Raw genomic sequence first — 26,341 nt, 5'->3', positions numbered from 1 at the left:
ATGCACTGACTCCAGCCTCAGTCCACTCCTTGTGAAAGTCCCCAACACTTTTGAATGGCCTTTTCCTGACAATCCTCTCCAGACTGCGGTCATCCCTGCTCCTTGTGCACCTTTTTCTTCCACACTTTTCCCTTCCACATAACTTTCTATTAATGTGCTTTGATACAGCACTTTGGGAACATCCAACTTCTTTTGCAATTATCTTTTGAGGCTTTCCTTTCTTATGGAGGGTGTCAATGATGGTTTTCTGCACAACTGTCAGGTCAGCAATCTTTCCCATGATTGTGCTTCCTATTGAACCAGACTGAGAGACCATTTAAAGGCTCAGGAACCCTTTGCAGGTGTTATGGCTTCATTAGCTGATTAGGGTGGGACACATTGAGCCTAGAATATTGAACTTTTTCACAATATTCTAATTTTCTGAGATTGTGGATTTGGGGTTTTAATGAGCTGTAAGCCATAATCATCACAATTATGACACATCACGGCTTGAACTATCTTGTTTTGCATGTAATGAGTCTATCTCATATATTAGGTTCACCTTTTAAGTTGCATTACTGAAATAAATGAACTTTTGCACGATATTCTAATTTTTCGAGTTTCACCTGTGCTATTAACAAAACCTTCATAAGCGTCATGTCACTGAGCTGCAGCACATGCTATTAGCTCAAGTGTCAACATTTCTTTTCATGGGGATGCTTCGTAGGAGTGGTTGCCTCCCTCCCCTAAATGACTTTTTTATGCTCTGACATCACGGGAGTCTCTTTCCCGCCGGAGATTTCCTTCGCCAGCGCGCACAGCCCATCTCCACTCACCATGGTCCAGCCACCTCCGCCTTCCCGACCGCCACCTCACCGCTGGAGCGCTCTCAAAGCAGGAGAAAAAAAACGCAACTAGCGACACACGCTATCCCCAAGCCGCTTCTTAGCAACCGAGGCCACGCCTTCTCTTGTTCTGCGGCTTAAACGTCCGGTTTAAAAAAAAAAACATCATCTATAGCCGCCTTGAATTCCTATTGGTTGGGAGGAGTATCATTCACTCTCGTGATCGTTCAGTCCTGTGTAGCGTGAAAGGGCCTGGAGTTGTCACGGGAAAAAGAGACCGGAAATCATGAAATTCCCGCGAGCCTGTGCAAGGATGAATTGTGGGTAAGGGCACGTCATTATTACTTTTCTATACAAGAACGTAGAGATAGGAATGTAGGAGTCACAGCGTTAATTAACTTTCAAGTGAAAAGTGGTGCTTTTTTTGAAGTTCCGCCACAGACGTTACCCGCTAATAGACTTCATTATAGATTATAAGGAGACCTGTGGCTAACGTACATTAATCCTGGAATATTTTCTAAAGCGGAGATGAAAAAAACAAGCCATTTGCCACTCCCTCCCCCCCCCCCAAAAAAGCTCCACAAACAAATTGCTAAGCAGGGAGGAACGGGGTGAAACTATTTTCCAAAGCATCTGAAGGAATAATTGATGGAAACTGATCAAGGAGAGATTCAATTTAGAAATAAGGAGAAATTTTCTTGACAGTGAGAACAATCATCCAGTGGAACAGCTTGCCTTCAAAAGTTGTGGGAGCTTCATTAACTGGAAGCTTTGAAGAAGCAGCTGGACTTTCATCTGTCAGAAATGGTGTGAGGTCCCCTGCTTGGATGGTTGTTGGACTAGGTGACCTACAAGGTCCCTTCCAACTCTGTTATTTTGTTAATCTGTTAGTTCAGTTCCACCCTCCGTGTACAAATCAGCCAAACTTCATCAGTTCTTCATACAGCTTTTAGAAACTTGGTATCTTTTTTTTCCCTCATTGAACAAAGCCTTGCAGTAAAACTATGAATTCTTCATTGTGCAGGCATTTATTTATCAAATCTACATAGTCGCCCATCCATCAAAAGCAACTCTGAAGAGCGAGGATTGCATTGCTAGCACCAACCCTGTCCTATTGTTTCTTTTTATTTTTCTTATATGTATCCATTTCATGTATTCATAACTATGTTTATACCTGTTATCGTATAATTGCTTGACAAGATAAATAAACAAAATAAACATACTGTACAATGTTTCTCACCTTTTTACAATTTTAAAACGTGTGGAGTTCAGATTCCCAGAATTCCCCTGCCAGCACTTTAAACGAGGATTCTGGGAGTTGAAGTCCGCGCATCTTTAAAGTTACAGTACTAAGGGTGAGGAAACACTGCTCTACACACAGATAATGAAGGAGTCGTATGATTTTCTAGTCCGTAACATTGCCACTGACTTGATTGGTTAGTCTCCCGACTAAGGCTTGGAAAAAAAAGAAAGAAATTGAAGCCAGAAGTTGCGCGATTTGGGTGGGTAAATCTACTATTATAACCTCTATAGGCGGAAGGGAGTCGATCGGAAGTTACTCCTTCCCAAAAGGAGAAAGAAAGACTCAGCGATGAGAAGCAGCTGGGAGGAGTGGAGGAGGAGGAAACCCCACAGCTGGTTAGTTTTACCCTTTAGACGAATTTGCACAGCAATTCACTGTTCTGTAAAATGGACACTGTTTTACAGGACATGGTTTTACAGTGTTTCCTGTTTTGCAGAACGCTGTGCTGTAAAACGCCTCGCCTACTTGTCCAAATTACGATCGGCTTCTTTCCCGGTTGGCGTGTGGGTGGGGGAACGAAGCCGTCGGGGCGATTGCCGGATTGCGAATTATTCAGCTGTACGGGTAGACCTCAACTTACGATGGCAGTTGAGCTCCAAAGTTATGTTGCTAAGTGAGAAATGTGTTGAGTCAGTTTTGCCCCATTTGACGACTTTTCTTGCCACATTTGTTAAGCAAATCATTGCCAGTTGTTTAAGTTGGTAACTCGGTTGTCCCAAAGGTGCTTCCCCCCCCCCACCAAAAAAAAAAAAGGCAACTGGACTTTCTGGTTTTTTTTCTTTGAAGACGTTTTGCTTCTCGACCGAGCAGCTTCTTCAGCCCTGAGCTTCAAAGAAAAACCAGAAACTCCAGTTGCCTCTTGAAAAAAAACCACCTCTGGGACTAACCGTGACCTGGAATGACTGAGAATCTGCATAGACATTTAGTAACTTGGTTGTTTAAGTGACTCTGGCTTCCCCATTGACTTTGCTTGTCAGAAGGTCGCTAAAGGTGGTCCCATAACTCCAGGACTTTGCAACTGTCATAAATATGAATCAACTGCCAAGCATCTGAACTCTGTTCACGGGACCGTGGGAATACTACAACGGTAAAAAAATGGTCATAAGTCGCTTTTTTTAAAGTGCTGTTGTAACTTTAAAAGGTCATTAAGTGAACTGTGGCAAATTGAGGACTACCTGTATTTCTGTAAATCATTGTTGGGGGGAATTGGGATGTGTTGACATCAGACCCAGACACAATGTAACCAGCCATGCTGAAATTGAAGGGCTCATATGAGAGAGCAGGCTTGGGGAGAAAGGTTTTCTGGGTAATTAATGAAAATCAAATGTCAGCCATGACCAGGTTTATTGATTTATTGGCATGGTTTGTGAGTGTTGTGTGCTGCCAAATGTTGCAGCAGTTTACAGCAAAAATTCTATAGGTTTGGTTTTTTTGTGATATAAGAATACGGAACAATTACTCCACCACAGAAATTGCAATAGAAAGGAGAAAATAACTACCCCCTCCCCACAAAAAAAAAAACCCTCTGGAAGAACTCCATTTCATCCAGCATCTTTGGAGGGGCAAGTCTCGCTTTTAGGGGAAGCATCCCTCAGCCTCAGTGCTATAGCATATTGTATAGTATATTGGAGAGTGAAAATATGGTTTTTCTTTAGCTCAGGGTTGAAGTGTGGGATTCTTGATACTACTGTCTGAGCTTGGTTGTTTGTTTGCAGATGTTTCAGGATCCAACATCACCAATGCATAGTGAATGTGAGTTTTGCTGTCTATGTGGTAGCTTTAGGCAACAGGTAAGGCAAGCTATGGGTAGACGTGGCTTATATCCATTTGTTCAGCAGTCATTCAGAGTTACTGAGGTGCTGAAAAAAATCGGTCTTACCTGAGACTCACCTTCTCAGATGGTGGAGACAGGATCCAGGCATGAGATATATTCAGCTCTTTTCAGCTATAGACTGAATAGAAAAACTGAAGACATGTCCCCTTTGGGCCACTGTCCCCAGTTCTTGATGAAGTCAAGGTCTTAATATAGTTGTTGTAAGAGTTCCATCATTAGGTATAAGTCATAGGTTGTATCATCCCACACACCCAAAATCATAGAGGCCAGAGAAAAGGGTGGAACTGAATCCTGTCTCCACCATCTGAGAAGGTGCGTCTCAGGTAAGACCAACGCCCCTTCTCCAGATTGCTGTCGGCAGGATCCAGGCATGGGACATACCAAAGCAAATGTCCTACAGGTTCTGGCCACTACTGAGATTGATCTGGAGAACAACTAGTCCTCCAAGTTCCAGCTGTCCTAATGTCCCTGTGATCATGTGATTATGATCCAGGTGGTCAGGGGCCTGGCTCACAATTACAACATCGCACAAGCTATGTTACATGATTGCCATCTGTGATTTTCTCTGGTACCTTCACACAAGCAAAGTTAATGGGGAAGCCAGTAGGGAAGGTTGCAAATTGTCCCAAGTAAGTCATTAGCAGCACCATCCCTGCCTGCTTGCACTCCATCACGCACACCTGTTTGCAGCATCCCCTGCCCTCCTCTGGGCTCCAACACCCCACCTGAGGCCTATGCCAAAATGACAACTCCTAGGCAGCTCCTGGGAGTTCCATACCTACAAGGAGCTATGAAAAAATTTAACTCTTTCTTACCCATTAGGAATTGTCTGAATTTGTGTAGCCCAAACCTAGTAACCTAATTTGGATTTATGCAAACTAGTTTACAATCCAAAATACTGAGGTTGACACATGCTGAACCAAAGTTTACATGTCATATGACAATTCAGTGTGTAGGGTAACCTCTTTCAATAAGTCAGAAAGATAGTTTTGCCTCTTGACTTGTGTGGTGTATGCTTTATTTTTATTTCTGTCATCTTGGTGCACATACTTGTTTCAAGATGGTGTGGAATTCGTAAAGTATTAATGATGGTTTAAAATATAGACCAGAGAATCTCGGTATTTTAAGGGTGAAGCCTTGTTTGAATGTTACAGCTGAGCAAAGAGATTTGCTGCCCAATGTGTCCACATCCAAGCCTCACTAGCGTCTCTCTGTTTTCAATTTGTAAAGTAAATAACTACTGTATTGATTTTCTATCTATTCATGAATCCCCAAAACTGCTATCTGCAGTAATCACTTCATTTTGCCTTATGCTTGAGATAGGTTTTAAACTGTATGAGTGGTTGATTATATTCTAAGGGTCAAGATATCTTGAACATATATCTTGGTTATTCAGGCACCCAGGTTCCATTGGAATGCTGCCTACACGAGAAAATAAGTGTTCTTAGTCAACTTCCTGTTTCAAAATCATAGGCATTTTTTTAGTATTTGCTGAAATGAAATAGTACCTCTTTTTGTCTTTCAGAATTTTATTGCATTAACTGTTTTTATTAGACTAAAGTCTGCAGCTTATTTTTTAAAAATAGCACCATGAAACTATTTTTACAATACTTTAAATAATAATTAACCATCCCAAATAGGATGCATATCCATCCAATCACTTCCAAATACAGGAGGTTTGGGGGCTTGAACATTTTCTACTACTTTTGTGAGAAACTGCATTATGAAGTTGAATTAGTATGTTGCAATATGTTCTGTACTAATGATTCTATATTCTGTTTAATGGAACTGAAAGCCATAATACTTTTGTTCTTTGTTTCTTTTAGGCTTTAACGTTTTTTTCTTGTATGCAATCCTGTCAATAAAATGGCAGCTCTAAATAATGCAGAAAATAGTAAGTATTCATCTTTCTTAGGAATTAAATATTGATTTTGGAAATATATTCTGCAGACATTTGTAAATCAAATATAACATGTATTTGAAATGCATGTTGCATTTCAAAAAACTCTAGATAAGAGCTTTTGTGGAAGAAAACTGAATATCAGTTATTTATCAAATGAGAAACTTACATGCTTTTTCATAGTACTAACATTTTACTTATGAATATTTAAATAAAATTTTGTTACATTCAAATTAGTATTAGATCTAATTGCAGTTAGCTTTCTTTTATGGGTAGTCCTCAGGTTGCAGCCATTCATTCAGCAAACATTCAAAGTTACAAACATACTCTCCAAGAGGGATTTATGTGGAGTCCTTGATAATGTCAGAAATTGTGATCATGTGACTGCAAGAACATAATTGTGAGTCAGGCACCAAATGCCCAGATTGTGATAACATACATAGAGACTGTTATGGCTAGAACTCCCAAGGACGTTACCTGCTGGCTTCCCAGAAGCAAAATCAGTGGGTTCCACAGCACCTCTCCATGACCTGCTTGCCTGGGATGCCAACCTCTTCCCACTTAATGACCTGTGTGATCCTAGAGTGAGGACAGCCCGACTGCCAGGATTACTATCATGAAGCTATATGGTCCCACGTTGTGCTTTATGACTGCATCACTTAGCAATGGAAATTCCAGGTGGTGTTGTAACCCAAAGACTACCTGTAGCTTAAGTTCCTGGAATTAGTTTCAAATGGAATGTGAGACTGAGCCTTCCAAAGTTATGTAGTGAGGAGTTTGACACAGTGCTCTCAAACATTCCCATGCTATGGAAAATGACAAGCTTTGGATGTAATCTATTATGGGTAGTCCTTGATTTAGGGCCATAATTTGGACCAGAATCTCAGTTGTTGAGTTAAGTAGTTGTTAAGCCTGACTGCTTCATTCAACCAATGCAATCTCAACACTTACAGTTAGGATTGTTAAATGGTCTCCCAGATTATTAAATGGACAGAGCAAAAGAGCTGCCTGCCATGTTCAATTCCTCACCAGGCATAGAAAGCAATTGTTCCAGAGGTCTGTGGAATGAAGCTGGGATCTTTGGGATCTGAGCTGTTTCTCCATTCCCCTGGAGGAATTCATCTCCCCTCCAGAGCCATTCTCCTCCACAGATGGAGAGAAGATGAACTCCACAGGGTGGAAAAATGGAGCTCAGATCTTGAATATCACACCTGCAGCCTGCCAGAAGAATTTGTCTCCTCTCTGTGCATGGAGGACGATTCCTTTGAAGGGCTGCAGAAATGGAGCTCAGGTCTTTGAGATCTGACCTTCATTTCTATAGCCCTTCAGAGAAGTTCCACTCCATACGTGGAAGAGAACTCCTTTAAAGGGCTGCAGAAGGATACCTTGGTCATTCCAAGCTCCATTGGAGTAGTTGTCTACTTAGTCAGCTTTTTTATTCAAAATCACAAACATTTTCTTTTCAGCTTTTGCATCTCTAATGTCAAGAGCAAACCAGAACTGTAGCGTTGCTGTGTAGAAAAATAACAGATCAATAGCAAAAGTAAAAAATATACATTCAGAACAGAGCTGCAGTTCACTGGAGGAGTTTCCTTCATCTTGTGGGCAGCCTTCTCACTCTTAAAGAGTTGCCTGCTGGGGAAGGAATTTCAGCTGTGTGGCAGGCACTACCAGATTGCACCCTTTTCTGCCACCATACTGCAAATGGCAATCATGTGATTGTGGGACACATGGAAACTGGTCATAAATGTGAACAGGCCGCCAAACACCCAGATCATAATCATATGACTGGGGGAGCAGTGCAACATTTTATGATGGCTTGAAGTGCTTCACAGGCTATAGAGTACCCTTTCCAAAGCCGTCATAACTTCAAACAGTTGTTAAGCAACCAGTAGTAAGTCAAGAACTATCTGTAATTTTTTTTTCCTGCCATTCAGCCATGTCCGATTCTCTGAGACTGCAAGTTGCTACAGTTTTCTTGGCAAGATTTTTCAGAAGTGCCATTGCCATTTCTTAGGCTTGACAGAAAGTAACTAGTCAAAGATTGCCTAGCTGGTTTTGTGCCTAATGTAGGACTAGAATTCATGGTCTCCCAGTTTCTAGCCTGATGCCTTAACCGATTACACCAAACTGGCTTTCCTAATAATATTAGATTATATCAATCATGTTTTTCTGAATTAAACATATTGTATGCTATTTTCTGCCTCAACCTGAAGGTGAATACATTACCTCACCTATTCGTGGACCTGGTGATGGCATGGAAACAGAGCAGCCTTCAAAATCTGTTGAAGTAATCCCCAACACAACTAGCCATGCCCATCGAAGCCCGCGCAAGAAACTTCTTCCATCACTGAGTCCTGGAGTTCTTCAGCTGGGGAAAGTATATGGTGATAAGGCTGTGGAAATTGAAGCTGTACGAATAGTGGTTCCTAAAGCTTCTATAAACCGTGTGGTGCCTGTTAAAAATGCTAAAGGTTCTAAATCCTCCGGTCCTCAAAAAGAGCCCCTCAGTCTGTCTGACGGGATTTCATCAGATACTAAGAAAGAACTTCTGGACCTAAGAAGTGAAATAGGAAAGCTTAAGAATTCGGAAAAGAGACTCTTACAGGATAAGGAAGGTCTTTCCAATCAACTCCATGTGCAAACAGAGGTAGGAAAATAGACTTGATTGGTTTACTTTTAAAGACTACTTTATACCATTTGTTTGGAAGAAATAACTGCAGTGTATAGAAATAATTATTCAGGGATAACAATGCTGCTTGAAATCCATATACTCAGGGTTTTTTCCTAGTTTTGGTTATTTTCTATTCATTTTCATTCAGAATTAAATTGCACTCAATGACATTATTTCATAATAAGGCCTTTAAGGATTGTTTTCTATATCATTGGATTATTCTGAGCAATGACTATAAAACTATTTTGTATAAAGTGGCTCAGAATCTCCCTATAAAGGAGAAGGGCGATCTCTAAATACGTACATATATAAACCATAATTGTATAAATAAACAGAGAACTATACTCTCCACCTGAAAATTGAAAAGTGGATAGCTGCTTATTTGAATATGCCATTATTGCATAGGACTGTAAGTTCCCTATCCCTTGGAAAAAGCCAACTTTCATCTGAACAAAATTACAATTTGGATTTCTGGAGGAGTTTCTTGAAAGCTACTATGGGATAGAAAGTTACTGGTCTTAGATTATGAAAGCTAAGAAGAACATGTAAACTTATTTTCAGCCTTGAATAAAATCATGTCTTTTTCTTTTTCCTTATTAAGATATAGTAAATGTGTTTATGCAGCCACTCTACAGTAATACAAACAGTAATAAACTTTGATGTCCATCATATTTTGAAAGCAGTCAACTTTTAATATGTGCTGGAATTAACTACTACACCTATCTAGCAACACAAAACAACCCAGTTCTTCAGCTGTGATAGGTTAATCAACTCAGTGCATGTTGAACTCATTTCCCTATCTTAGGTCAATCGGGAGTTAAAAAAATTACTTGTTGCTTCGGTTGGAAATGACTTGCAATACCATTTTGAGCGTATGGCCCGTGAAAAAAATCAACTGATTCTTGAAAATGAAGCCCTTGGACGGAATGTGTCTCAGCTATCTGAGCAATTAGAAAGGATGTCTATACAATGTGATGTTTGGCGAAGCAAATTCCTAGCAAGCAGGTACTATTAATAATGCTTCCTTTTAAAGGATGTCTTAATAAATAAATGTACATGTACCTAAGCAACCATAGACAACATAAGTACCATTTCTCTATCACAGTTGTTGTTGATTGACAATACCAAGCTTTAAGGTTTAACAGACATGATTGCTTTGGATGGGGTCATACTTCCATTAAAGAACAGGTTTCCAGCTTGCAACTGTTTTTAACCAAAGATACACATCAGTAGCAGGTTTACCTTTCATCAGCCTCGGCAGATAAACCAATTGGGTATTCCTGGAAGAGAGAGAACAGACATTTGTTAATGTATGGTTTGGTAACCCTGAGGCTGGATTACTATTACATGTTGCTATTTATGGAATGCCTCTTGAAAACAATGACAATTGGTCCAGACTGAAACAACATGCTTGGTGCTTCTAGGAGGTGTCACAACACACCTTTCGTAAAGCAGTTATGCAAACTTGAGTAATTTTCTGATTCCAATTCAGGGTACTCAGTCTGATATACAAAACTGGGTAGGTCTAAAATGTTAATTTTGATAATTATGAATATTTGTATGCCAACTAAAACACCAAATGAAAATTTCATAGTATATGCTTTTTAAAAAATCTTTATAAATCTACATAGGCTTTTAGAAGTTTGTCTGACAAATATCTATTCACTTAATTGATGTCTTATACATTCCTAAATTATTGCAAAAAAGAAAGGGAACTTGATATTAATATGATTGGGAATTGGGAAAGCTACTATGATGTAACTGATGTCATGTCTGAACTGGTCTAAAGTAATGATTTAAATCTCAATTTATCAAACAAGCTCATTGCATGGTCGTAGAATGCCATCCTTCAGCGTAATATATTTTACAGGTTTATTTCCATTGTAATATTATAATAGTACTCCTGAGAAAAAGTGGGATGATAGTCATAAGAAAGTTGTACCTCATATCACATTTATTTGTTCAACATGTATTATCCCTTTATTCCAAATTATGTACATAATCTGTTTAGGTTGCAGCATGAAAATGCAACCATTGAATTAACTGCTAATGTACAATAGGAACACAATATTATTTAGTTGAATCAACTTTAACCAGGTTGTATCTGAAATTTCTTCTACAGAGTCATGTCTGATGAGTTGACTAACTCCAGAGCAGTTCTCCAGCGTCAGGCCAGAGATGCACACAGTGCAATTCAGGATCTGCTAAATGAACGTGATCAGTTTCGCCAAGAAATGATTGCTGCACAAAAGTATGAATATATGTGTTTTTTTAATCTCTGAAAGACATTGCTTTAAATCCCAGTTTTGCCATTTTATGTAGCAGCTCTGGATTATCGATATTTAGAAATAATAGAGTCTTATACCTATATGTTTATTGTGTGCATGTCTTAATTATTTCCTTTATTCAAAGATTTACTTCTAATTCCATAGACTGAATTAAAATTCTATATAATCAAATTTCTATGAGTAAAATACAGGCAAAATACTTATATCAGAATGATCATACGTATGTAAAGGTGTTCTCGTTTGACAAGTCTTATATATACACACTAAATAATCCATGACCCTTTAAGTCATTGTTTCAATTGAGTCATTGTTCCAGACGTGTCATCATTTTCAGTTGTGTCATTGTTTCAGCTGTTGGGTCATTATTTTTGGGAGCAAGAATGATTTCCAACTTCCTGCTGTCTTTCCCACCTACTTTGTTTTTGGGAAACTTGCAGAGAGAAAGTCAGCAGGGAGCATTGCAAAGTGCTCAGGCAAGTCTCCCCCACCTGTGCACCACCACCCCCACAGTCCCCTTGTGCTCATGCCATGCCAGCAACCTGCACACCTCTATGCCCCCTCACATAGACACCTTGATCTGCTGTGCCTCTTATGCACCCTCCCAATCATTGCCACTCTTCTTACCTACCTGCCTCGCTGGTTTTGCTTGTGGGAAGCTGACAGGGAACGTTGGAAATGACAGTCATGTGACTGATTGGTAGAACAGGACAGTGGTGTGGCAGTGCAGCAGCATTGAAACAGTCACAACTTTTCCAGATTTCAATACCACTGGAATAATGGGTTCCAAATTTTGTAAATTAGGCCATTTGAGTTACCTTAATTCAAAAACTGTTGTGGTATGATACATCGTTTTGCCCAATTAAAGGTACAAATAGAAAAACAAGCACAAAGAGTTTTAGTATTATAGAGAGACAATGACAGGTGTATACAGAAATAATTGAAAGCAGTGTCATTGCCCTAAAATGTACTTAGTGGCACAGACTATACGGTATTACAGCAAAACCCACTCTCTGTGACAACAGAGATCTACCATCCCTAGTTATAAGGTCCTTGTATAGCTTAACTTTTTGTTCTATAGTCTGTTTATCTTACATTTTGTTCTCAGAATTATCCACAAGAAAGAAACTTCATTCTAACAAAATTTGAAAATGGATAATAAATCTGGGTGAAATTTCTGTTCCAGATGCCTGATGTGAGCTGCAGGGCTACCTATGCAAGGGGAAATCTTTTCTCCTCCAATGATTTACCTCTTTTGAAAATAACACACAGTTGGTCTGTAGTTTTCTGCCCTTCCTGTTGTGGTCTCCCAATATGCAAAGGCCATAATTCAACTTTATACTAATTTTTCCATCCAAAATCTTAACCAGATCTACATAGTTCGTTTCTTTGCATCACTAGCAAAACTATAGATAGCAATTTTTGCTCTTGGATAATTTAATAACCTTTTTTAATCCCTCCTTCTCTTTGAGTAGTCATCCTGTTTCTGTAGTCCACCAAATTTTCTCATGTACATTTGTAACTGAAACTGATTTATTTCCATTGCAGATTATTAGAGGAGCTCCTGGTTTCTCTACAGTGGGGAAGGCAGCAGACATACTACCCTAGTGCACATCCTCATAGTACGGTAGAATTAGCTGCTGTAAATCATAAGCTTGCTAAAGCAGTAACTTCACATCTACTTGGAAACTCTAGTATTGCTAACAATCCAAAAAATGGCTCTTCATCCACAGAACTCTGCACTACCCCTGCTGAGAAAATGGCTGAGATGGTAAAAACTATTTTATATAATAGCATGCTATTCTGTTGTGCATGAAAAATTTTCAAGTTTACTTTCTAGAAACATGAAACAGTACCTTTTTATTGCATAACAACAAACGCCTCCGTATTCTATGTAGTATTAGTATTCTACTGTACTACATGGCAGTATAGTTTTCTACAATTCATTTGCAAGACAAGATACAAACTCAGAGATGGTTGGAGCAAGGTGGCAGTTGATTCCTAGAGCTACACCTCTGTCATGGCTCACTTCTAAAGTAGATTGCCAATAGAAAGACCTGAGGAAGTTTATCCTTGAACGTAATCTAAACTATGGTTATAGTTTAAAGTGCAGTAGCTGAGGGTAATAGAAAACCTAAACTGAGAATTGTTTGGCTTATACTGGACAGACAAGTTTGTATTCCTGCTTGTTGTCTAGATACCAGTGGTGAAAGGAATTTGTGCCTTTTATGTCAGATGCAATCATTTCCAAATTGATTGTATCTGAATTATAATAATCTTTGCATCTCCTGCATTATTGTTCAGTTAATACAGACCATCCTTGAAAAGTTCAGTGGGTGTAAATTGTGGCAGCTAGGTGATACTGATATGTGAAACTAAGATAATACATTGTGTTCTGGTCACAATTCAAGTTGCTGGTTTTAATGTTTAAAATAATAAACAATTTAAGAAGCAAACACTTTATTCTGTGGAGAATAATCTTATAGAGATGCCACTCTATCTCTAAAAAGTAATTGTAAATACAAAAGAGGCCTTTCTCTTACATGGGAATTTAACTTTCTAACTTTAAAAAGTGAGATACCACTTATTTCAGATTTTTAAAAATATTTTAAATATTTTTTACCAAGAAACCACAGTGATTCACTGCTGTTACTGTTTTCCAGGTATTAAGAATGCTGGATTCTGGCAAATGTACAGAAGTATCAGAACTTTCTTTTTCTGAGCCTTCAACAGCATCTTTTCTTTCCCCAAAGAAGAATATTGGACGGTTTCATCCCTACACTAGATATGAGAACATAACTTTCAACTGTTGTGATCGCTGCAAGGGAGAATTGCTTGTTCTTTAAAAAAAAGTTATTTGGTAGCAATGGTTTCAGATTCGGATAAAGCATACGATCTTTGTGCACTTTTATTTCTGTACTTTTATCTAATGAGGATTGGATTTTGTGCTGGAATTATGTCTTTCATAACGCTTTCAGGACCTCAATGTTCTGCTCTCAAATTCTTCTTTGTGGCAGATTGAATTTGTAACACAATGTCAATTGTTCAATGGCAACCAAGAATGTATTAGAAAAATGTTCGATACTATATACAAAGAACTATAGAATGTGCGTACCAATGATTCTTCTTTAAGGGAACACTTGAGAATATTAGAAATACCCCATGAACCTCAAATACTTTATTCCTTGAAAAGATGCAGCTTATTTCTATATGTGAACTATTTTATTTTAGAATTAGGGTGGGTGTTTAAGTATTTTCTACAGTTGATTTCCAGTATTAGAGAACTGTTACATGGGCAGGTTAAAATGCATATTTTAATGAAAACTCAAGATCTGTAAAGTACAGTTTATACCTAAAGATTTTAAGTGATGGAGTTGATTTGGTGAGATTAAATCTAATGCACATTTATGTCAGAGTAGCAACAGCATTTATATGCAAACTACTGGAGATGTGCCTCTGAGTTCACCTTTTCTACAGAAGGTTTTTTTTTTTTTTAACAAACTTGGAATGACTATCCCTGAGGGATTATGTGAAAAGGTTTTAATGGTGCTATTAAATGTGGTTGGACTACTCTTCTTGTATCTCTTTTCTCTAATTTGTAAATAGACAAAATATACTATCATCACGTTAAAAAAAACACTTCCTTTGTAAATCTTTATTTCTTGACAGTGGGGGTGGGGTTGGTGGTATAATTTACAATTTCTCAATAACACACCAAATACCCTGGATTATTTACAATGGGACTTCCAGATAATGCTGTGACATAATAATATTCAACCATTTTTTTGGTTTGATACGCTGTGATTGGGGGTATAGTTTCTAACCAAATGCTGGATGTGAAAATGATAGGTCGGAAGATAAACTAATTCTTAAAAAAATACACCATACTTACAGGAGGAGTATTTATTTTATGTAAGCTTTATAGAACTGAGAAGGCAATCCCAATCTATTCACAAATAGATAATTATTCCAAGTTTAAGATGTGGAAAAATTACTAAGAGAAAATTAAGCCATTATTGAAGGACTTCAAAACATTCCAGAAGAGAAACCACTTCCAACAGGCAATCTCAAGCTATGCAAGATATTCTGGAACACATTAAGCATCCAGGGCTTCTAAATTTCAGCAGTATTGATCTGTAAAGCGAAGGGGCTTTGGTTCAGAAATTGAATGCAGAATATTTTCTATTTGCTTTGCTCTTCTGGCTTCTTGCCTAAACTGTTTTGATCGTTCTCTAGCAACTAGTTGCTCTTCTCGCCTCTCACGTCTCTTCCTCCTTAGCCATCTAGAGAGAAATGAAATCATGTTTAAAACTGAAAACTACATTTCATTTTCACTGTTTATATATTATAAACAGATAACCTATCCCTAAAAAGATATATTCTGAGATAGTATAGATAATTGTCTTATTAGACAATTACCTGTGATTAGGACTATAGTTCATAATATTGAGATCAATAAGTATTTTGAATCTTTTGTTGATAGTGAACTTATTCATTAACATAATACATTATCATGCTCTAGCTTACAGAGAAATATAAGCACAAGTGTTTTGATAAAAGATTAAATGCTGAATCTGAAACTATTTTCTTCAAGCTATAACCAGATTTCATTTCTATTGTTATGGGCCATGATCTTATTTACAGTTGAATCAAACTGCTCACTTCATCACTACCTTCAGTTTAAAGCAGATAATATGAAAATAATGTATTTGATTTAGTATTGTAAGACAAAAAGAAAAAAATGACTAATCTACAATTCTACAATATCATAACATATAATAGTACACTGTGTTAAAAACATGGTTTCTAAACTGATCCAAGTTTTCAAACTGCACTATTATTTTGATGTAATGTGCATATATTCTTCTCTTGCTTGATCAAAAATGTGGTGAGAAAAATACACATTCACAGGAGAAAACGAGAGAAGACAACAGGGACCAAAATTCATTTGCTTCCTGGAATAAAAACATTCAGTTTTTATTAAGATAATATTACCCTGGTTCTTAAAATGAAAAACAAAAATACTTACTGTTTATAAGCCTTGTCATTTTCAGCTGTTCTTGGAAGGAAGAACATGCCGCCTTCTTGCTCCTTCAGGGTTTGCATCTGTTTTTCTTTAATCTGTTCCTGCTGCTTTCTTTTAAGCCACAACTTGAAAGCTTCATCTGGATTTCTATTCTCCTATTTAAAAATTAAAAATATATGAATATTTAAAATTCAAAAAATGTATACTGATTCTTAAGAGTCATGAAACTGATAGCTGTATGTCTTAAGCTGAAGATATGAGATACTCTATTAAAATAAAAAGAGAAGGTATTCATGATCTGGTTATTATTTGTAGATGTATACCTGCCTTCCAGAATAATATCAGAAAAGTGGAAGAGATTACATCATAAATACAACCTGAATACAATTCACACTAACAATCCCATCTTAATCATTATTCCATATTTAGAAAGAGTGATACACTGAATACAAAACCAGTGATCTGCATGTGTTCCAAGGCATCTTAATTCTTGTTATTAGTATTTTTATTATTTTTATGAATAATGGATGCCAGTTTGGTCTCGTGGTTAAGAGACCAGGCTAGAAAGTGGGAAACTGAGTTCTAGTCCCACCTTAGGGCCATGAATGGTGGTTAGGTGACCTTGGGCCTGTCACTTTCTCAGCCCAACTCACCTCAAAGGGTTGTTGAAGGGAACTTAGGTAGGAGGAAGGTATGTTGCACATGTTTGTGGCCTTGAATTATTTCTAAAAATAATAAAGGTAGAATACAAATAAATAACTGAAGGTGAAGTACATACATAACATTCTCTGCTATTTTCCTCACAACAACAACTCTGAAGTGGGCTTTGCTGAGAGAGAGAGAATGACTGGCCCAGGGTCACCCAGCTAGTTTTCATGACTAAAGTGGGACTAAAACTCAACATCCATTTTCTAGCCTGATGCCTTAACCACTAGACCAAACTGGCTCTGGTTTTAAGTCTTGGGTTGTACAACTTGTGTTTTAGTTCACTGCCTTGCTGCATGACTCATTTCTCTTAAGCTTCTGTTCAGAGATACCCTCACAATTTCTTTTAGAATTTGCTGGTACATCTCAGAATTCATAGTTCTATCAATTGTCCTGGTCCAAAGGCAGCAAAGCAGCCCCAGTCGTGATACTGTCATCACCATGTTTCACAGATTGGATAAATAACATGGTCTTTCTCAACTCTGGACAGGCAGCAATGGATATTTTTGGAGAGTAGTGGCTTTCTCCTTGCAAATCTGCCATGTAAGCATTGTTCACTGTTCTCCTGATGATGGTCTCACGAACAGTGACATTTGTTAATGTAAGTGAGGCCTTTAATTTTTTAGCTATTACTTCAGGTTCTTTGAGACCTGGACTATTAACACTCCTTGTTCTTGGTGTGATGATTCGTCAGCTATTCCTGGGGATAGTAACAATAGTGTTGAATTGACTCCATCTGTACACAATCTGCCTGGAAGTGGACCGTTGGGAGTCCAAACTCTTTGGAAATATGGTAGTTTGTAACTTTTTCCAGCTTGGTGAGCATCAACAACTGTTTTTGGGAAATCCTAAGAAATCACCTTTGTTCAAGCCATGATATATTTCCACATATCTATGTTGGGAAGATCAGACTTTGATAGTGAATGCTCACCATTCTGTTATTTAATAAGACAGGACCTCCCACATTTATACCTGATTATCATCTCATTGTTTGAAATACCTGGCTCTAATTTCCCTTCAAGTGAATCCTAAAGGTTTGTATTGTGCAGCCACACAAATACATATCTAGCTTTTGATATTTTTTTTCAAGGAATCAATAAACTTATGCTTTTGAGTCATTCATTTAATTGGATTCTGTTCATCTAGTTTCAGGACTTGTGTGGAAAACATATCTCATTTTAGGTCTAATTTGTTTATTATTACCTTTATTGTCAGAGTACAACATGAGTACAATGAGATTGGCTGAAACCAAACCCAAACCCAGAGAGACAGTGAAATCCAATTGAGTCCAATCCCTTATCTGCTTACACTCAACCATCAGAATCTTGTCTTGTCTAAGCTATAACCTTCTAATTTATTAGATACATCTTGAGAGATTGTAGGGCAGGCTATAACTACCATGAACCTTTCTTCCTCGATCCAGCTGGGGACTGCACAGTCTCTTAATCTGGGCCTCTCTCTGATGAGGCTTACTGCTTCCTTCTTAGGATAGCTCTTTGTTGCCATAACTCTTACCCACTAATTGTCCATGTCCACGTGACATATTTATGCAGAAATATTGAAAATTCAGAATGGCTCATAAACTTTTAAATACTTTACATGATCCAATTTTATTTTCAAAATATTACCCACCATAAACCATTTTATTAATTTACAAAATTAACATTCCATTCTTTTTATAACAAAGTAGCACTCTAGACATTTTCAGATGTAAATAAGGAATATGCATCTAGAAATCAAAATTTTGCAATTGTTGTTTAGGATATATTTGAGATTGGGGAGATATCCACACAAATGACACATTGCAACAACAAAAAATTAAGTACTGTTTAATACCATGCCTATTTGGCTTCTAAATAGCTAATCATTATATTATTTATAAGTAAGTGATCCTAGATTTGTCCCTGACATACAAATAGCTGCATCTGGAAATAAAAGGCTGAATTCTATCTATCAAGAAAACTTGCTTTAACTTTTAAAACTGAACCAATCCACAGAAGAATAATTGAAACTTCATCTTACTCTGCTGTTTAAGTTCTCCATTTCTTTTGCACGCTGAACTCTTTTCTCCTGTAGCATTTGGTCTTTTTTCTTTTGTAGCCAAGCCTGGAAGACTCGGTCATTTTCTCTCTTTTTTTCATCTTCCAGCATCTTTTTTTGGTTTTCTTCCTTGCATTAAAACATTAACAAATAATGACAATTTTAGAAAAAAAACATTCAAAACACAAAGAATTATGAACTTCCAGAATGAAAATTGTAAAAGAAGTTAGTTAAGTAGTTTTCCATCACAGAGCTTCCTATTTTGCTTTTGATACAGAGTAGACAAAATGGATCTGATTTTCAGCTGTTCTGCCCCAAGATATCCCCATCTCAAGGTCCTCTGAAAGCTTGGGAGACACTGAAAATAAAGGAAAACTGGCCCAAAGATTGTAAGCAGGAGCAGGAACTGCCCAAAATCATGTGATCTCACATTCTGAGATTCTCTACTGGATCAGAAGACAAAGAAATTGAAATTAGAGGTAATCAAAAATTTTGCTTTTATCCAAAGATACTATAATAATGGGAAACACCGTAGTATTTCAAAATTAGTAAGATTCTCAATTGTAGTGAAGCTTCATGTTACTTGATGATTCATTACAAATGGCTACCTTCCTCCCTCGAACCATTTCTGCTTTTAGAACTGTAACATAGTCCATATTCAATATGTGCTCATACAATACCTTGAATCACAAACCAAACATTAAACATTGTGGTTTTATGAATTGAGTTTATGTTGTTAATTTATGGTTTGGTATATTGTGCAAACCCAGAAAATTGAGGTATATTAAGTAAACTACCATTGCATGACAAGAACAAAGCTAACAAGGGAAACTGACCTCTGGACACAGGAAATTATATTAGTTTTAAAAGATGAAATAGAACATATACTAAGTTTAAGATATGGACCAGGATTTATTTTAAAGTTTATTCTTAAGTCACTCCTGTTAGAAGTTTTTAAAAAGGAGTTTTCAAACACAAATGACTGCATAAAAGAAGATAACAGCTAAACAGTCCCCCTATGTAAAACCCGTACTCTTAACATTATTTGCCAGAGGAACAAATGTAAAGGGTATTCTTTGCTTCCATATCGTAATTGTAGATTTGTAAAATTAATCACATCATTAATACTCTTACCTCTCTTCTTATTTTCTCTCTTCTTTGCTCTATTTGTTTTCTCAGGTCTTTTTGCCTGGGTGATAAGCAGAATGTAGAACTTCTTACACCAAGGCACACTTTTGCTGACTGGACCCTGCGAGGGCTTCTTCCTCGTTCTATATTTCTTGTAATATTGATGGCAGAGCTTGGTCGAATAGGTGGTGGTTGAGGGAAAAAAAAATATCGTTCTTTGGAAGGAGAACAAGATGTTATAGGTGTTTGCAAGAAGGACTCGTCTTTTGCACCGATAGCATTAGCATACGAACTTTTAGAAGAAACATGTTGAGTTTCAATGTCACTGAAAGAAATACTCAGAGGAGGAAATAAGCCTTGACTTTCAATGTCACGGATACTCAAGAGTTCAAACTTCCCATCTCTTTCTACTAAGATCTTGCCATCCTTGTGCTCATCATCCATTCCACCATTAATGGACAGAGCTATATCTTCTTGTCCTGTTTCATTAGAAATGCGCAACTGAGACAGCCTAGCTGCAATGTTTTGTTCCCTGTAAGGATCATTTTTATCTGCTTCTGTATTTGTCAGAGATGTTACTTCTAGTTCTACTATATTATCATTGAATTTTAGTTTTCTTTCTTTTGTTTCATCTAAAGGCTCCTGACCCAACAGAAGTTTGTTAGCTTCTTCAATTTTTTCTAAGATATAACGCTTTATATCTTCATCATCTTCCTCCTTGTCTTCTAGCCTTGATTCCTGATCGGAGCTTTCACTATCTGTGTCAGATGCTGGTTCCAATGCCTTAGGATCAAGTTCAAATATAGAATGTATTTCATTTTGTGATGCATCGTTTAGAGCTTCCTCAGGCTCAGGAGGTTCTTGTGAAGAATTTCGTTCCTCATCCTTCAATATTTCTTCAGGCTCAAGAGAATCTTGTGAAGGATTTTTTCTATCTTCTAAGTCTTTGTCAGTGTTAGCTTCAAAATCCTCTTCATTCTCATCATGATTCTATGAAAAAAATATAGTATCTGTTTATACAAAATGTAGGAGGCAATATACACAGTCATGGTTCATGTAGCACAATTGGTTTGACCATGATTTATTGGATGACAATTGCTTCTTAAACTATGCTAAGCTGGGAATACATAATTTTCTGATCTGAGGACTGCTCTAAGGTTTTGCAGTCTATGCATCAAATTCCTAAATTTATTTCATTTATATTTAATTGAAATCAAATATAGTTAACAAACTTTTCCAGTTATTCATTTAATAATTCCCCCTTTATCACATTAAACATTACGTAATTTAGTAACAATTTTTGGTGGACTCACAAAAGCTTTGGAGGGACTTCACAAAACCTTGGGGCTTCAGATTGTGTACCACTGAACTAAATTGTAATAGTATACAAATTGCAGTGATTAGACTCTTAAAACACAGTAACCCAAAAGTAAGCAAACACCCTATTAATTAACATGATGGTGAATCAAGCCACAGAATCGCTGACTGCCATTTAGCATTTAATCATAAGCCATTTGAATTTTATCTGGTGTTCAGCAACTCTTCTAATCCATCTATATTACATATCTTTGTTCTATATATATTGGTATAAAATTATATTCTCTTAATACCTGTATATCATCAGAAATTTCTTTTTCTTCTTCATTAATTAGCCACTCAAGATCTTTCTCAAAATCATCCTCATAGTCACCACCTTCTGTGGTATCTCCTGTGTCTGTAGATTCACTGGTTTCTTTTTTGTCACTCATTGTGGATGTTTCTTAAAATAAAACTATAAAAGTGGAAAACATAAAATTACAAATAGCATATACCAATTTATAATGTAACTCAATAAATAATGGCAATAAAATGTACCTCAGCAAAGTACCCGTCCTAATTAACTCAAAACACTAACATGTTATTCCACAAGTTTATGTTAAGGCAACAGAAAATTAAAAACAATAGAAATAGAATAGAATCAATTAAATTAAAACAAGTTTTACAAGTACGTTTATAGAAGTCCATGGTGAGAGAATTGTTTAGCAATATAATATAGCAGGGTATTGAAGTATTTGCCAGTTCCACCAAGGAAAAGTACTATTTATTTGAAATGAAAACAACCCTGAGTGCTATACATTCCCACCATAGAATAGGCAGATATTATATAGAAACAGATTAAAATCTTGTGAAATACTCAATTTTCTCCCATGTCAACTTTGAGAACTAATTCCTACTGAAAGCAATCTAGCTCAAATTTGTTTTTGCTTCTAATAAATGTAGGTCACACATACGTGTCTGTGTGAATAAACATTTGCTTGGAAGTCATACTTCAGCTGAAGAGGAAAGAAAGTCAAGAAACCCTGCTTATATCCTACAAAAAGATTTACATTTATCAGACAAACAATGCTCTTAATCAATATTTCCATTCTAAACTTCAAGACATCAAGGGTATCTACGCTTTCCAGTACACTTGTGTACAGTTACTTGACCCTTTTATATAGGAAGCTTTTGCTCATTCTTATGTCCCACATCTTACATTGCAAAGTAATTATTTTGAGAAAATCTGTATGTCTGGTGGACCTCCTTGGACAGTGTTAAAGTTGCATATCTACTCAGAAATTGAAAAGCAATTCCAAAGTAAGTATAGGTAGTCCTCGACTTATGACTGCAATTGAGCCCAAAATTTCTGTTGTTAAGCAAGACAGTTGTTAAATGAGTTTTGCCCCATTTTATGAACTTTTTGCCATAGTTGTTAAGTGAATCAAGTTCACTTACATTAGTAACATGGTTGTTAAGTGAATCTGGCTTTTCCATTGACTTTGTCAAATTGTAGCAAAAGGTGATCAGATGACCCCAGGACACTCATCATAAATATGAGACAGTTGTCAAGCATCTGAATTTTGATCATGTGAGCATGGGGATGCTACAATGGTCTAAGTGTGAAAAATAGTCATAAGTCACTTTTTCAGGACTGTTGTAACTTCAAACTGTCAGTATAAATCGAGGACTACCTGTATATGCAGGATTGTAATCTTCAAAAAGTATAGGTTTATTTTTATTAGATTTTACATAACTCTTTAAGATAGTATAATGCAATGAGATATCCATCATTCTGATCAATTAAAAGAAAGGAATCATAACATTGGAAAATGGAGCTAATAGATCAAATATATTAAAATCCTACTTTTCTGTTTCTCTAAATAAAATTTTAGAAAAGGCATTACGCTCACATCGGCCATTTTAGAGTAGTTCTCATTTAGCAACCACAATTAGAACCAGCAACTAGGTTGTTAAGTAAAACCACAACCATGCTTATGATCTTACTTCAGCTTTCTTTTGCTTTACAGACCTGCAAAGGTCATAAATCTAAGCATTGGTCATAAAGTTACTCTTTCATCATGGTCATAACTACAATCAGCTGCTAAACAAGGCAGTTGCTAAACTAGGCAATCACTAAATAAGGACCACCTGTACACAAATTACATAGGCATCAAGTAAGTTCTAATCTTGTTAACTATATGGACAAATACTCGATTCTCCTTTAGTTTTACTTTACAGATTTTCCAAGAACATTCTAGTAACTTCTTCTTCTCCACACTACCCACTTTTTCTTCTACTTTCCTCACTTTATACACAAGTATTTTGATCCATCTTAAAAATCAAAGAGTCTTCTGTTCCTTAAATACTAATAAAGATTTTATCATATTAATTTCCACTTAGTCAAATGCTTTGAGTACACTCTTTAGAAATGCATCTTATACATGCACACACGTTAAGGAAAGATGATATCAACTAATCACTAATATAGACAACTTAATTAACAATTACAATATGTTCTTGCATGTAGTAGCCACATATAAATCTGACTTTTGCATTAATATGATAGAACTGCAACCTGTCTTTTATTAAGGCAAATGGTAGGAGCGGATAATTGTTCTGTCAGGAACTTTTTCCTTAGTTCTAGGTTGAATCTCTCCTTGATAAGTTTCCATCTGTCACTTTTTGTCCTGCCTTCAGATGCTTTGAAGAAGAGGTTGCCCTTTTCCCACTCGTATGATTTGCAAAGTTCGTTGAGGCAAACGATCATAAAAGCTTTCTTTATAGATCGAACTACTTCTGGATTCCAACCACATAGCCCAAAACCGAGCGAAACGTGAGTACAGGGGATACCTTGCAGATTAAGGCAGGCAGATGCCGCTTAGGCTCGCTAAGCGTCTGAGGGGGAGGCAACTAAGCAGTAAGCCAAGTCTTTAAACCCGTCGCCATGGCAATTGCCACCTCCGTTTTGGTCCTCGCTGAAATAAGGGCCGACTCTGACCCGAGATGACGCTATAGCTGTCCGAACTACCGAAACAGCAACACACACACATACACCGCGCTTCTCTCGGATGCCTGCTTGCTTTCCTGTCCGCCCGCCTGCCTGCCTGCCTGCCCGCCCTTTAAGACTAAGCGCAGAATTGCCGCCCTCCGAACAAAAAAGTCTATTGAGACAAGTTAAGTAACTAAACAAATCCCATTCTCTTTTCTGGTCAGGGAACACTACGCCGACTTCAATCGAATCAGTAACTTTCCAGCCTTCGCTTCCCAACGAAGCAAGGAAGCTTCGTCGGGCTATTCTTCCCAGATAAGAACCTGCCGGGGTACCGCGCGTCGCCCGTCATAACCTGAGGCCCTTTCACTCTCTAAAGCGCCGGCTCTCTAAAACCGGCCGCATTTTCCCTCTCATCTCCACCTGTGGACCGCGCTGAGCAGCGACCATACCCCCCCCCCACCGCCAGGGCGTCGTCATGGTAACTGCTGCACCCACCGGCGTCCTGCCATGTCTCCCGAGTTTCCCCCACCACTCACCAAGCAGAGAAGGACGGCGGCTGTAAAGGATCAAGCGGAGCACTTTTGCCGCGCGCCACGCTTCCTGTCTCCATAGAAACCGGGGGGGTTGGGAAGTGGGGGGCAGGGCCATCTCACGATAGAACTGAACCCTCGTGCCGCTGGAGGAAAATAGTTAAAGTGGCGCGTAGGCGGGAAATGTGTCTGGGAAGGTGGCGAGTGTCTGTCAAATGTGTTATTATTGGGCATACCTAGTTTCAATTTGCACATATGCGGAGTAACAAACTAATGGAGAGTGGTACAGAATAGGTTGAGAAAATAACATTTTATTTAGTCTAAAGAAAAGAAGAATTAGGGGTGACATGATAGCGGTATTCCAACATTTGAGAAGCTGCCACAAAGAAAGAGGGGGTCAGATTATTCTTCAAAGCCCCAGAGGGAAGGACAAGAAACAATGGTTGGAAACTAATCAGAGAGAGAAGGAATCTGGAATTAAGGAGAAACTTCCTAATAGTGAGGACAATTAACCAGTGGAACAGCTTGCCTCCAGAAATTGTGGGTGCTCCCATCACTGGTGCGTTTTAAGAAGAGTTCAGACCAGAGGTGTCAAACTCAAAAGCCTGCGGGCTGGATCCAGCCTCTGGGGCGCTTAGATCTGGCCCGCAGGGCTGCCTTGGAAACAGTGGGGGACTGGCTTGTTGTGCCCTGCCAGCGAAAACGCAGCCCTCCTGAGCTGTTTTCGCAGGCGGCCAGAGGATTGCAGGCGGCCCTTTTCACTGGCAGAGCACTTGGGCATCCACAGGCACTCTGGACACAAGTAATGTTGAGCTGGCCACGCCCACCCTGCCTCCCCACTCCCAGGCTAAACACAACCCTGATGCGGCCCTCAATGAAATTGAATTTGACACCTCTGGTCTAGACAGTCATTTGTCTGAAATGGTATAGGTCCGTGATGGTGAACTTATGGCAAACTTGCTGGAAGTGGCACACAGAGCCATCTCTCCAGGCATGCCAGTCGTCACCCGTTGCTCTTCTGGGTTCTGGCGTGCATATGCACGCCGTCCAACTGGTCTTCGTGTGCATGGAAGCTCCGGAAACCAGATGAACAGTATATGCACGCTGGGGAGCTACTCTTCCGGTTTCCAGCACTCCCCCGCACACACGCTCCCATTTCGGCAGTGGGTGTTGAAAAGGTTTGCCAACACTGGTATAGGTTCTCCTGCTTGAGCAGAGGACTGGACTAGAAGACCTCCAAGGTCCCTTCCAGCTCATTCATTCTAGTCTATTTTCCTGAATCGAGTGCACATTGCTCTCGAGTGCGAGTGTCGGACTGTGTATTAATATACACCATACATCTTTTAGTTGGTGGATTACAGGTAAGGGTAGCATATACCTGCTTGCAAGGTTTTGCTAGATTAGAGGTCCTGGTTGGCATATAATGGTATGGACATGTTTGGTTCTACTTGTGCCATACAGGCCACAATATTCCAAAACCGATTGTTACTATCTTTATATCTAGTGGGGATGGCAGCATTTGGTAGATTTGTAACTGAGACTGTAACTTGGTCCAACTTCCTGTCTTACTAAAACATTTTATTTATTTAGATTTGTCAATCGCTTACAAGATAACATATATAGCTATGAATACATGAAATGGGTACATATTAGAAAAAGAAAAGAAAAAAATAGGACAGGGACAGTAGGCACGTTGGTGCGCTTATGCACGCCCCCTACAGACCTCTTAGGAAAGAGGTGAGGTCAATAGTAGACGGCTACCTGATGACAACCACAGTATCAGGAAAATTGCAATTTCAAC

The 26,341-nt window shown here is 38.1% G+C and overlaps 3 protein-coding genes across 10 annotated transcripts in view; 1 reads left to right on the top strand and 2 right to left on the bottom strand.

Annotated features, from left to right (window-relative positions):
• Positions 1–2,201, bottom strand: part of NME7 (NME/NM23 family member 7) — an 87,257-nt gene extending 85,056 nt beyond the window's left edge. Inside the window, exon 1 of one of the 3 annotated variants that reach the window (XM_087937316.1) lies at positions 2,065–2,201. Coding sequence is in view for 2 of the 3 variants with exons in the window: in XM_026722421.2 (XP_026578206.1) it covers positions 816–818 (3 nt within the window). In the remaining variant the exon portion in view is untranslated. Of the gene's footprint in view, positions 1–815; positions 1,115–2,064 lie in introns of those variants that run through there. The other 2 variants (XM_026722421.2, XM_087937315.1) reach the window with 2 other exon arrangements.
• A 184-nt stretch (positions 2,202–2,385) lies between these two features.
• On the top strand, positions 2,386–14,393 carry BLZF1 (basic leucine zipper nuclear factor 1). 3 transcript variants are annotated; one of them, XM_087937311.1, is made up of 8 exons: positions 2,386–2,462; positions 3,843–3,917; positions 5,788–5,855; positions 8,078–8,511; positions 9,341–9,540; positions 10,658–10,786; positions 12,369–12,591; positions 13,484–14,393. In XM_087937311.1, the coding sequence occupies exons 3-8, from the start codon at positions 5,828–5,830 to the stop codon at positions 13,664–13,666; spliced, it is 1,197 nt and encodes a 398-aa protein (XP_087793437.1). In that variant the 5' UTR covers positions 2,386–2,462; positions 3,843–3,917; positions 5,788–5,827; the 3' UTR covers positions 13,667–14,393. The 3 variants fall into 3 exon arrangements, with proteins under 3 accessions (XP_087793437.1, XP_087793438.1, XP_026578193.1); XM_087937312.1 differs by having other exon boundaries at positions 2,386–3,214; XM_026722408.2 differs by lacking the exon at positions 3,843–3,917.
• Positions 14,394–14,708: 315 nt separating this feature from the next.
• On the bottom strand, positions 14,709–24,634 carry CCDC181 (coiled-coil domain containing 181). Of its 4 annotated transcripts, none has more exons than XM_087937308.1 (6): positions 24,547–24,634; positions 21,330–21,490; positions 19,726–20,709; positions 18,574–18,720; positions 15,850–16,001; positions 14,709–15,103 (listed from the first exon to the last, which is right to left on the bottom strand). In XM_087937308.1, exons 2-6 carry the CDS (start codon positions 21,465–21,467, stop codon positions 14,941–14,943), a joined length of 1,584 nt encoding a protein of 527 aa, XP_087793434.1. In that variant the 5' UTR covers positions 21,468–21,490; positions 24,547–24,634; the 3' UTR covers positions 14,709–14,940. The 4 variants fall into 4 exon arrangements, with proteins under 4 accessions (XP_087793434.1, XP_026578192.1, XP_087793435.1 ...); XM_026722407.2 differs by having other exon boundaries at positions 24,506–24,554; XM_087937309.1 differs by lacking the exon at positions 24,547–24,634 and adding an exon at positions 24,431–24,535.
• Positions 24,635–26,341: the final 1,707 nt, after the last annotated feature.

Source organism: Pseudonaja textilis, chromosome 7, assembly GCF_049901715.1.
Source record: "Pseudonaja textilis isolate UNSWEBS1 chromosome 7, rPseTex1.2, whole genome shotgun sequence".
Taxonomy (NCBI): domain Eukaryota; kingdom Metazoa; phylum Chordata; class Lepidosauria; order Squamata; family Elapidae; genus Pseudonaja; species Pseudonaja textilis.
This window is presented reverse-complemented; position numbering and strand designations above follow the sequence as displayed.